This window comes from Dermacentor variabilis, chromosome 3 (assembly GCF_050947875.1).
Source record: "Dermacentor variabilis isolate Ectoservices chromosome 3, ASM5094787v1, whole genome shotgun sequence".
NCBI lineage: Eukaryota > Metazoa > Arthropoda > Arachnida > Ixodida > Ixodidae > Dermacentor > Dermacentor variabilis.
The window spans coordinates 140,069,938-140,083,173 of NC_134570.1; the positions used below are offsets into that span (position 1 = coordinate 140,069,938).

General features: G+C 49.5%; 1 protein-coding gene across 2 annotated transcripts in view; it reads left to right on the forward strand.

The window, feature by feature from the left end:
• The first annotated feature begins 537 nt into the window (after positions 1-537).
• Positions 538-13,236, forward strand: part of LOC142576325 (polycystin-1-like protein 2) — a 40,365-nt gene continuing 27,666 nt past the window's right edge. For both annotated transcript variants that reach the window (XM_075686407.1, XM_075686408.1), the window contains exons 1-6: positions 538-700; positions 1,201-1,484; positions 4,011-4,178; positions 5,040-5,256; positions 5,725-5,932; positions 12,024-12,206. In XM_075686407.1, coding sequence (XP_075542522.1) covers positions 1,287-1,484; positions 4,011-4,178; positions 5,040-5,256; positions 5,725-5,932; positions 12,024-12,206 — 974 coding nt within the window. In that variant the 5' untranslated portion in view covers positions 538-700; positions 1,201-1,286. The remainder of the gene's footprint in view (positions 701-1,200; positions 1,485-4,010; positions 4,179-5,039; positions 5,257-5,724; positions 5,933-12,023; positions 12,207-13,236) is intronic.

Here is a 13,236-nt window from a genome sequence, read left to right on the forward strand (position 1 = left end):
GATCAGCGGCATCGGTGCCAGCTGTGGAAGAAAACGAAGGCGCGAACAGTGGCAGGAGCTCGTCTCTTTGATCACGTGACTTTTTGTACCATTTCCAGCTGCGCCACCGGATTTTCCGCTTCATGGGCCATACAATGCATTCGCATTAAAATGATGTACGAAAAAAAGATATCGCAGATGAAAAATGGTTTCATTTACCCATCCGTATTTTGCCTCTATGTTATGTCTAAGGGTAGGAGGAGGAGGAATAAACTTTTATTGTAGAACCAGCACTTTATGATGGCCGGGCCTAAGCCTCCCACGAAGGGACGTCGAGGGCTTGCCTCGCCGCCGCCTCGCGGGCGTGCTGGGTCGCCCAGGTTTGGTCGTCGAGGGCGGAGCTCCGCAGAGCCTCATGCAACCTCGACGAGAGAGTCGTGGTGTTAGTCTGGGTCTAAGGGTAAAGTTCATTTATTATTTGGCGGGGGCATCACTGGGCGTGTACCACGCGGCCGACACGCGAGAGCGCGCCGTTTGCATTGCACGCGGTGTTCTGACCTGGAAAGAGAAGGAAGAGGAAGAAGAACGAAGGCTGCGAACGGACGCGCTTGCACGCTGTACCCGGAGCACAGCGATTTCTCGCCTTCAGGGTGCTACTGGTCCCGTCTTCTTCATAAGAGCTGCGTGATCACATCTAACACAAAAGCTGTTAGGTGCGACGGTGAGTGTGTGCCATTTCTGTCTTTTTTTATGTGTGTGATTATAGGCTGGTGACCACGATTCGGTATATCCTTCATGCGATGATGCATACGCAACGATGCCTATAGGAAAGTTGGGCTGAAATGGAAATGCAGGTTACGCCAAACGGTTGTGAGTATTGTGGTGTCGCCGATGAAGTCGGTGTAGACGCCTAACGGCCAACAAAGCACGGTGCCGGGCCGGGTGTCGTGGAGGCAAGGCGTTCGGATAGCGGGGAGAACAGTACGTTTATCGACGAAACGTAACGAAAGTTGTACAAGAATGGCCGCTAGGTGTGCTTACTTCGGCACGGAAGGACAGCCTGGTGTTTGTGCGTAAATAGGACCAGGCAGAATGACTGAACACGTACTCGGTAAAGTCTTAGGCATCGGCTCGCTGACCTGTTGGTGTGAAGGTAATGATGACTAACGTAGACAAAAGTGAGGCGATAACCCGAGAGTTTTCGATGTCCGTGTGTCATAGCTCGTGGAAGCCCCGTCTCGTCATTTCGGCCAGCCGCCTGGTGCCTACAGCTGCAGCCGTACTCACTTGAGCGCCAACGAAGGAGCATGCGGCGGGCGGCGGCCTTCCTGCTGCTGTCAGCTCTGGTTTCGACCGCTGGCGCTGCCGAGCCCATGCGCTGCATCGTGCAGCCCACCCACGGCTCGGTGCTGGAGACGAGCTTCCTCGTGGGCTGCACGGGAGGAGAGGAGGGCGTCCCACTGCGCGTCTACCTGCGGGACCATGCCACTGCCGGCCCCTACCAGGTGCGTAGGTGCAGTCGTACGTGCGATGAGTGACTCGTCGTTGCGGACAGTAATAGGGTTGACGCAACAAGGTGTCATAAAAGCTACGACGCACGTCGCAGTGGGAGGCTTCGGAATAGTTTAAACCACCACTGGCTCGCCGAAGCGATGCTGAACGGTCGCTCAGATTAATGAGGTACGCTATACCTTAATTCATGCGGCGCAGAAAGGTTGATTACTAGCGTGCAAGATGGTTTATTGGTTTCGCGCCAAAACTTCAACGCCGGCACTTCAGCGCGGCGTCACCGATCTGAAAGCATATTATATTAGTGTCGGTTTACCGCCAATATGTATGTAAAATTTATAAGTCTAGATCTTGGTCCCATTATAATACAACATATTCCCCCTTTGTCGACAGTTAAATAAATAGACCTCAAGAGGAAGCTTTAGCTGGGGGACTCCTATCTAAATACATGAGAAAGAAGAAATCTATTTTTCTCGGCAATGTCTGCACCAATTTTCGTGAGGTTTCTTGCGCTTAAAAGAAAAGGCTAAAATATAGTGACTGTTGGAATCGGATTTTTTATTTAGGCCGTGGATGTCTTTTTTCCTTTTTGTTTTTATTTTATATATTTGAATTTCAACCACAACTAATTTCCCTGATGCTTTCACTGGCCTAATTGTTTGTAGGCTTTATATCGTCATAATGAACAAAATCGAGCCCCTCGGTTCCCTTCTTCTCTAGTTCATTCATAGCGTGGTTCTCTAATCTGGCAGTCTTGATGTTATTAGATAGCGTACAAGGCTTCTTTAGCCACATGCTTGCTCTCCAGAGTTGACGAGTTACGTGACGCCATCGGGCAAAAAAGAAAAGATGTTTCATATCCGGTCACCATGGCTCTGAGCGGCGCAGGCTAAGGCTCTGAGGGCTAGATCTAGTAAAACGTAAATACCCAAGTTAGTGGATGGTTTGATAGCCGTCGCCGTGGCAAATTGGTAGTGAAACGCGCGCGTAATGCGAAGGCGGTGCGTTCGGCTCGCACCGGCAACAAGTTATCGTTTCGTCCAGTTTCATTTGCCTTTTCTTTGTTATTTTCTACATTTGAATGTCAACCGTAGCTAATATATATATATATATATATATATATATATATACACCCACACGAAGTACTGCCTAACGCATTTCTCGTGCATTTTCCACTAAACCCCCACCGAACACATTTTAAAGCATGAAATGTTTCGTGCAGCCTTACTTCAACTAATGCCGCTATTAACTCTATACGAGTGTTATACTACAGGCGCAGTAATGTGCTAGCTGCCGCTTTAGTGTTTCGTCCTTCGAGCGAGACTGCGAGAAAATATCTTGCGTTGGAGGCTCGCTCGCGCGCTTCGCACAATGCAATTCGTGGAAGTGCTTTGTGCAATGCACAATAATAATAATAATAATAATAATAATAATAATAATAATAATAATAATAATAATAATAATAATAATAATAATAATAATAATAATACCAGAATCAAGGCAATAGGGAACACTGAAAAGAGCGATAGCTGGACCGACGATAACGTGTACAACTATGACGACATGGTGCTTGGGCGTCGGGAAAGCGCGAACAAGCCACGGTTTTGCCGCCCAAGATTCTCGTGCACACTCCGTGTTTACGCACCGTGTAGGTCACATGTCAAGGACGCAGGCGATACTCGTTTCGAAAAATCATCCTCCATCTGATCATCGTATTTTCAGGGTTTAGTTCACAAAGTGCGGTAGTTCTCTTGCCGCTGTCACAAACATGATGAAGAGGTGCCAAAGGGTCCAGCCGCCCGGAATACACTGTGGACAAGCACCATACGCACGCCTGGCTGAGATATCACCGAGTGCAGGGAAGAGCCATAATAATAAGAGGGGTTTCAAAGGGGATTTAGAGATGGATCACCCTGACCTGCTGTCAAAAGGAACTACTCGAACACTTATTTCCTCTCCAAACAAATAGGTACCGCTGGTAGCGTTGTACGTATATAGCATCTGGCGTTAGGATCATTTTGTAACACAGACGGTCTCCATAAAGACGAAGACAAAGGCTTCCAGAACTAATATTGCTGCTAAGCAACTTCGGTGTTCGGGTATGTCAGAATAGTTTGAAAAGACACATATTGTTTACGTAAGGTTACGTATTGTTGACAACTGCAATCATTATGAGGCACGTTAAACGTGTGTTCAAAACAATAAGAGAGAGGTTCACAGTAATACGGAGGCTTGAAGTGATTAAAAGGGATCGAACAAGGAAGGGCATTGAAGTCAAAGTTTCGACAAGGTGACGTCTTCGTTGGTGCAACAGCTGCTGCCCCGCCGCTGGTGTTTGGTTGCTGGTCATTTGTTGCCCAGACGAATAGACGTACCCTTGTCGATAAGATGACTTCAGTGACATTCCTTGTTCTGCCAATGTTAAACACGCTAAACAAGAGTTACTCTCGCGTATGTTTCTTCAGAAAAAAAAACACACACAATAGGCCAGCATGATCAAGAATTTACACCGTGTTACGCAGGGTCGCCTTGTGCACGTACTTCCGGGTCCTGGCGCGTACCGCGTAAAACTGCCCATGGGCGACGCCGACCAGGCTTACGCCATGGGGCTGCACGTGCACGGCGCCGATTCGCCGCCCACGAACGTCACCGTGACGCCGCCGCACCACTGCGAACCACTCGCACAACTGGTAGGTGACGGAGTTGGTGCCACGTGACCGTACCCACTTATGCGCATACCTTTTACCACATCACTGTAGCTAATAGAATGATGGGTGTAACGTTAAGGGATAAGAAAAGAGCAGATTGGGTGAGGGAACAAACGCGAGTTAATGACATCTTAGTTGAAATCGAGAAAAAGAAATGGGGCATGGGCAGGACATGCAATGAGGAGGGAAGATAACTGATGGTCATGAAGGGGTACGGACCGGATTCCAAGAGAAGGGAAGCGTAGCAGGGGGCGGCAAAAAGTTAGGTGGTCGGATGAGATTAAGAAGTATGCAGGGACAACATATCCACAATTAGCATATGACCGGGGTTGTTGGAGAAGTATGGGAGAGGCCTTTGCACTGCAGTAGGCGTAGCCAGGCTGATGATGATGACAATGATGATGATAGCTAATCTGTCTAATCTATTCGTTGTGGTGCTTTGATTTCGGTTATGGGAAACACGCACCAAGAACATTTCCACCAAGAATAATACTTCATAAAACATTATGACGAAATTGTAGCCTTACTCCTCTCTGGTGTGCTCAAGCGGGATTATTAGCATTGTTTTCCTTTAAAAAAACATTGTTTTCTATCATGGCATTCAGCTTAATATTCAGCACGGCTCATCTGTTGTTCACGTACGACCGCAGTTCGTTCCTTACAAAGTCGAATCCCTCTTTGTGACACTTGTAAAGTTTATAGACTCCTTATTATTTCACTTCTCGCCCGCCTGTAGCACCAGCAGAAACATATGCCTATGGCAAGACAAGCTGATGCTATGATACCTCTTCTTAATCGCGGTTCCTATGTACTGTTGCACTCGATTTTACGGAACGCTTGCAGGTGGCGACCCCGGGAGGCGACGTGCCCGTCGACAGTTCGGTGCACCCGACGCTCTCTATGGTGGCAGTAGCGGCGAGCTACGCAGCCGCCTGCGGACACTCGCCGGACTCGACGTCGGCGCTGCTTCTACCGCTGCTCCAGAGGGCGAGGGTGCGCACGCCGCTGCAGCTGGAGCACGGCGCCGAAGCACTGCGCGCTCTGGGACTCGCAATCGCAGGCACGTTGAAGCACAATGCTTACATGAAACGGGGCAGTGGCGGATCACGGCACCTTTTAACCCTCGCACTGCCACTGAAGAGATAACTGGGGCACCGACTCACGCTCAATATCTGCCGATCCTTACAGTATTCTCGCTTTGTGTTTTCAGAGCACTGCCTCTCTCTCCAGAAGCAGCAAATCGGGCGAGAAAGAACATTGCCAACCTGTTACGTCATCTGTGCAGGATACCCCTAAACACAGAAAACTTGGAAGGTGAATTTGCAATAAGTGGAGCAAATGTATCAGTATTCTGCCGTTCTCACTCATGGGGGCAGCTATGGCGACCGAGTGTGGCAGGTCCGTGAGCGTTTGGACCATGGAGGAAGGAAACTTCCTTCCTTCCTCCACGGTTTGGATAGACGAATGGATTTATGCTCACTCACTCACTCACTCACTCATCTACCATTTCCGGCGCTTACAACCCTAGGGCTGTCTTCTTCCGGCGGGCAGCTGGGCGTGACCAGGCTGGCGTCCCATTGGGCGGGCGCCCTGCGCTCGCGGAGTCTGCTGTCGGCGTCGCAGGAGCCCAGGCTCGCCTCGTCTGTGGCACTGCTGCGCGCCGTGGCCACGCTGCACGGCAACGCGGTGCGAGATCCCTCGTCGTGCCACCACGGACCGTCCAGGACCGTGCCCAGGTGAGGGAGCCACACGCCGGCATGTGATGACACACTATATGAAAATACTCGATTGAAGATTGGAACGACGGGAAATGGGCCAGTTGATAGGGATTTACGGGTGAGAAATCGGCCAGGCGTGAAAACATGGACTAAAGTAGAGGGGCGTTCGTTATATTTCTGTGGGCACGCCTGACCTTCCTGTGCCGTGAATCCCGGTGTGAGAGTCTGGCCTGTCCGCGCACTTCAAAAAAGTAATATGAAAGGCCACATGGCCGTTTTGGCAGCTGTATTTGATGCTGTGATAGGTGCCATATGGCGTGTTAACTTCGTATTCTTTGATGCGACGACAGACCATTCCTCCAGTATCTCAATTTGTCTGAACTTCAGTGGCGGCTTGCGGTTTGCGCGCATCGTTCTATTTGTGGCTGTATAATCCGTTTAATGCTGTACAAGGCTGCTAAAGCTGTGGCAGCAAGGCTACACATTGTACTCCCATTGTCAGTCAGGATCCGCAGCCACTAAAATATTCCTGTGCTTCAACTATTTGCAAAAAGATGACAGGCATTCGTGACGTTGGATATATTATTTGCGAAGATGACCGGCGTTGTGATCGGCCCGGAATTCGACTTCTCAAGTGTGGGAAACGTTCCAGCTCGCTGTCCCGCGCCGAGGTAATTCCCTTATCTCCGACAAAGCGTCACCCCTATGGATCCTGCCCCGCGCTCAGCGGGCACGAAGAGGAGGAGGTCGTCGACTTCACAACCTTTCAAGGGGACACCAGCTTTGCTGTACACGTAGGCACTGATGCTTCCATGGGCGCAATCACAAGCAGTCTTCGACTGACACAAGGCCACGTGAAGTGAATGACCCTTTCCGTGGGGACCTCTCCACCGATTGTATCGGCTGTACGCGAGGGGTTATTTAAAGGGACACTAAAGTGAATAATGTTTTCTTCTGCATCAGTAAATTACCGTTCTACAACGCCAAAAACAACACTCTTACAACGATAAGACGTTAGATGAGCCAGAAAAAAGCGCAAGAACGAAATACGGCTGGCGACGCCTACTTAAGTTTCCGCACCTGGGGGCTGTGGCGTCTTGGATTTTGATGGCATCTTCTAAGGCCTACTAATTATATACAGCGGTACAGATTGACTACATTGTGTTCTAAAAGAACCAAATATTACACATGGCAAGTTTCGGGAACCTTTATTCAGCCAACGCGCCCCGAATGCGAAAACATACTTTGGGATCTCTGACGACACGCTGACGTACCGGCGCTGGGGTTTCGGCGCGAAATTCAAATACTGATACTTTGACCTTCATTTTCTCATCTAATAATCAAACTATGTTTTTAAACGACTGCCTGCAGGGTTCTCAAACAATTCATTAGTCTAAACTGACTTATTGTTTCGCCTTAGTGTCCCTTTAAGGCCGCCCTGGCCCCCATGTTTGGCAGAACCGCTCGAGACTCGGATAGAGTCAAAACCATGTACCGATGAAGCGAATGCATTCTTTGTATTATTTTTTTCATGATGAGATGCCCGCATTCTTCTCCGTCTCCTGATTTTTGCGTTGAAGACCCACCTCACACGGTCGAGAAGGTATAAGGTCCAATGGGAAAGACCACCTACAAAAGAAAAGATTTGTGAATTCGATCCCAGTTCATTATTTACTGGCACCTTCATGGTGATTGAATTGTTTTCTGCACGGCTAGTACCCTCTGGCTGCAGTGCTTTACTGGAAATATTTTTCTGGCTCTTGTACTTACAGAACTCCAAAATTATGCAAGTTTATTGCCTTTGTGTAACCTTGAGACATGGCGAGTATATAAAGGGTGTTCCAGATATAATACATTGTGTTTTAAAAAAGACTGGTCATTCTACACGAAGATAGCAAAGAGCATATTGTTTACAGTGAAGCAGAGAAACCACCAGTAAATTTTTTGTTGGTGCCATTCAATTTGATATTTAATTCCAATTGCCTAATTTAAAATTACATCACTGAGGGGCGGGCTGTGAATGAAGAATTCGTAGAAAGTTGAGAGAAACTTGGAACTGGCATGTTTTTCGCCAGGTACCTTTTACGCACTTATTTCTTCCGGATGATAATGAAAGCCCAAGAAAAGAAAATATTATGCGACTAACCGCCCGCCTGCATCATAAAGGAGCTCCCTCAAAACAAGCACAGGAATGAGTAGGCGATCTGTCGCACCCCGGCCGCGACAGCGCAACGCATTGGTGTTGCTACGGGCTGCGCACCGGCACTTCTGCCAACTGCTACGGAGCTTGTTTGAGAGCGCTGCTTTTAGTTGCGAGCTGAATGTTAGTCACGTGATATTCTTCGAAGGCTTTACTTATCCGGATAAAATAAACGGGCAAAAGGTACCTCGCCAAAAACATGCTAGCTTTAAGTTTCGTTAAATTTCCTACAAGTTCTTCAATGGCAGCACGGTATTCAGAGCAGTAATTAACAAGATTGCTAACTGCAATTAATTATTAAATTTAATGGCATGAGCAAGAAACGTTACCGGCGGCGACTCTACTAGACGGCGAACAATATGCACTTGGTCATCTTCATGGAGAATAGCCCGTCATGTTTAAGAACACGATGTACGACAGCTGGGAAATCCTGTATTGTGCATTATGCTGTTTACTCACATGCCCATATCGTCGTTGAGTTTTATTGTCATAGCAAATATACGGGCACCCCATGCGCATTTCTGCCGTCGGCGTCGCCGTGAGGTTCCGTAAAAAGTCCCAAGGGCGATAAAATCATCGTCGCGCGCGATAGGCTGTATGTGCGAGGGAAAGCGTGCGAGGGTGAGCCAGCGATCGCGGCTGAATCTCGCGCACGCAACGGCGGAAAGCGGGGAGCAAGCGCGCTGTCTTTTGTCACGCGCAAGGCTTCGGGGTGACGGTAGGGAGGGGGGCACGTCCTACTCCGGCCGGCCGCGCACGCCCGGCCGGGCCGCTGTCTTGAAAGCCATCTGCGACGGGTACAGAGTCCGCGAATACTTTGTTTAGCGCAAAACGAGAGACACAAGAAAGACGACAGGACAAGCGCCTTGTCCTGTCGTGTTTCATGTGTCTGTCGTTTTGCGCTAAACAAAGTATTCATGGATTCGCACCAACTAGCCCGCCAACGCATTGCACAGAGTCCGCGCTGCGCTGTTCTTGCGGCTTAGTTCGCGTTGATCCGAGCGGCTGCACGAAGGTGAATTCGCTCGCTGCTGCTGCCGTGTTTCCTCGCTGCAGCGGTTTCACAGCGAGTTTCCGCGGTCATCGAGTGAGATGTGTTCATGTTCGCTGGCGGGCGTGACTCCATACTTGTTAATTTAGTATGCCTATGTTACAAGTTTATACGGCCGATAAAACTACTATCCTTACTTCGTACGTACTAATCTGCTATCGCAATCGATGCTTTTCCTTTGGAACGAAACTGCGACTTTTGTAGAGCGCAGCTTTTTGGCGCCTGTTCCTGCGTTTCGCGTCACCGTCGTGCCTTGCCGTTATTCCTCGCCACAACCAGCTCCGTAGCCGGGGCCAGCGCGCTCCGGGAGCCATCTCTCGCGCACGGCGCGAGCCTTGCTCTTTTCGCTCCTCCTCCAATATCACCCCTGTGCGGCGGCAATCAGAGCGCCGACTTGGCGGCGGCTGATCTCGATGATGCGTTGCTGCCCAAGCCGAAACGCACAGGCGCCACCGATCGCTACTTCGTGCACCCTTTCACCCCCCTCCTCCGTGGCGGCGACTGTGCGAGAGCGCGCGGTGTTCTCCGGTCGCCGAAGCGCCGGCTCGGTATCAGCGGATCACCGTGCGTGCTTCCCAAGCCGAAATGCAGAGCCACCTTCAGTTCACTCGCTAGCAACGTCAGCGGCGTCAGTCAGCCGCTGCGATCTCTTCGCCTTGCAAAGTTTCTATCCGCCTACGCACTGCCTCCCGCGGCCTCCCGATAAGCGAGGCAGCTGCGCCAAGCTACGCTCCGTTTGCGGCGGCTGGTGCGACATGTTCCGCAGGAGACGGATTGTCCGAGGGTCACAGACGGTTTATATTATAACCCGTCTGCCTATATAAATAGTTTATTCTCAGCCAGTTCTTTCTGAGCCATGAGCCAGGCGACCGGTGGAATTCTTACGTCTGCCGCTGCTGCTAAACGAGTGGCCTGAGCAGAGGCCCAGCGCGATCACCGCCAGAATCCAGAGGTGCGCTACGCTGTCTAGGCTAGGCTAGGCGGCGGCGTCAAAAAGACCAGGAATTGCGTGCCGCCGAAGCAGAAGCTTACCGTCGCCGCCGTCGAGATGACCCAGAAGTGAGTGAGGCTCACTCGTAACGCCTCCCACGGCTGTGACAACCTCGCGAAATAGTTGCATAGAACTCTTCTTTGAGAACCAGGCATTGGTGCAGCAAGACGAGCTTATATCTATCTATTTTTCCGTCCACAAAGTTTCCTTCACGACAATCAAGAACTAGGAGTGAAGTGTTTCTTGAAGGAATATGTGTGAAGAATAAAAAGTTATCTGTAACTGTACGTACATGCGTTGCTCGAATTCTTTGCCTCAATATTGTAGCGAAGTGACGCAGCCGTTCGATATCTGGCGCATCGGCTTACCAGGGAGACGAAGAAGAAGGGGGATGAGCTCTGGCATGGGCAAGTCCAAATCCGCAGGTACGACGACGAGAGGTAGCATTCCACCAACTAGGTTTATTCACTTGGCATTTACCGTAAGTTTAAACTGTACAAAATATCTACAAACAAAACGATGTCATACCCGTCATCGACGGCCTACCTGACCGGCCTGGTCTCGCCTGGTGAAGTTGCTCCGTCTGCTGTTGTCTACTTGCTCCCCCAAAACTACTCAAACTATTCCTTAAATAAGTTTCCGCAGCATCCAAAGGACAGGCTTCTCCACCAATGGGCTATTTCTTTACTCCGACCAATCAGGCAGGCCTACATCATCCAATAAGCGTCCGAGTTTAAGGGGCCAAGAAATGGTTGCGTCAACACTCGGTAAACAAAAGCACTTAGACCATAACTAATCAGCTTTTGACAGCCGAGCGTGGGAAGAGGACGCGTCGTGTGCACGTAGTGGCGTTAGGCGCGGCGGCGGCGGCAGCACATGCCCGCGGCGCCGTCGCGGTTATTTGTGTACAAAGGTTACCCCCCGCGTCGAGGAGCCCACAAGATTCCCGGAAAGAAACCAAAAGAAGCCCGCGCTCTACTCTTTTCGCGACAATATATCGAAAAGCCGAAACAGTTGAACAGCTGCGCTGAAATTTCGCATTAGGAAGTAATGTATTCGTTGGCAAATCTATGATCTCTTTACAAGCGGGTGGGTGTGGTGTTTCTTTCTGTGTGTATATGTGTGGCGTTTATACATGTTTACTTAATTAATAATAACTGCAGTCGACAGTCACGTGTCTGCTATTTAGAAGTATAATCCACCAATCGAGCGTGACTCCTTGGTTTTGTGACCGTTCAATGACTTACAGTTTGCAACCTGACGATATAACCGATATGGTTATAAAAATCCTCAATGTTTAAGCTCAATTTTCTATATTGACCAAAAAACATTCTAGCTGATTACCTGATGTAATGTAAAGGAGCATTGACAACTGACAATTCCTAGGCGAAGGATTAACTGTTGGGTTAGTTGGTGTCGCCTGAGTGTTGAGGGAAATTAGTGCTAAAGGACACAAGCGTTGTGTTCCTCTCCTCTTCCTGCGTACGTGTCTTCTTTTTTTTTTTTTTTTGGTGCCAATTTTCACTGAGCAGGTTGTATAGCGGCAGCAGCATTGGCGTCGCATGAATAAAATACCCGGCGCTCCCATCTTCAGCGCTGGAGTAGCGCTCGGCACGCGCCAGCACCGGCTGGCGTTCGGCAGGTTAACAGCTAGCCTGAGACATCGCTGACGTGTCCCCTCTGCACTCGTCAGAGATCTATCGACACCTACGGGTTCGCATTGTCACCCGTCGCCACAATGTATTCTTAGGAGACGAGCGCGAGCGAGATTAGAGCACAACCTCGTCAGGAGGCTGTAAGCTTGCGCCAGTATAACCTTGCGCAGTATAAGCAACGTGAAACGCTCGCTTTTTTACACCTCGCGCAGAGCTCTGCTGTCGACGCTGGACGAAGTGCAGCGTACCCTGGCGTCCTCGGTGCAGGACTCGCTGTCGCTGCACCTGTCGGGCTACGGGGTGTGCGTACGCGGTGCGCAACCACGCGAGCGCGTCACCACACTGGGGCTGCCCAACGGAAGCGTTGTCAACTTGGAGCCAGCCTCAGCGGCCAGGTGGGTTGCACTTCGATCATGAATTATGACTGAGTGTTCTTAAGGCACCAAATTTGTATATTCGTTTTCTGGAAACACGGCGCTAGCTTAGCAGAAATATGTAAGTGGACCTGTAGCATGAATGTTTATCGCACATCAGCCCAGTCCTCGTCTTTAAATATATCGGTGGATCCCCAGCATAGGTGTGAATGGATAATAAGCTAATCTTTCTTTGTTGTTTAATGAAGTCCTTGCTTCGTCTTCTCCTTCTTCACTATTATGTAGCTCAGCTGCACACTCGGCTGCTTGTGTTGCCAACTTCTTTAGCTCCTTCCTCTTGTTCTGCTTGTCTATTCGGTCCCCTACTCACCCAGCGACATGTGCCCAATCTGGGAGATTGGCCATTTATGTTCCCATAGCCAGTGACACATACTCAGCTGGACTTAACCAGTGTCCGAAGTTGCCTACTCGGGCATTATCCAGCGGCCCATGCCCTTTAACTAAAGATGTTGCAAACTCGGCAAGCCGGCAGTTAGCACAGCCAAAGCAGGGGAAAAGGCAAAGGAAGCTTCGCTTTAAAATTTATTGATTACAAATATTGACCTCCTACAGGTGATGCACTATATAAGGAAAACTAACAGCCTCTGGGTGCGAACATTTACGTGATTATATAGACGCGGTCTTGTTCGGGCTCTCTTGTGCAGCCGTCGTCGCTGCTTAGTTGCCTCTGCATGTTTCGCCAGTATTGTTGCACGGAAGTTTCAGAATAGCATAGGACTTATAAAAAAGTAGCTTCGGAGTGACTACTAATGCTATACATAGGTAATTCGTGGTTTCTGTTGGTATGTTGCCGAAGTCGGAACACAAAAACGTCGGTTTCGCATGTGTCCATTGCTGAGACCCCTTGTACATATATTGCACATTACTTTGAATCTTCCTGAGAGTTAACTAGGAATAGATTACGCAATGTGTTCACCACAGATACGACGTCAGATGCATGCTACACGGATGAAAGTAATTTGCTCATATTTATTGCCAATGGCTTTCATAG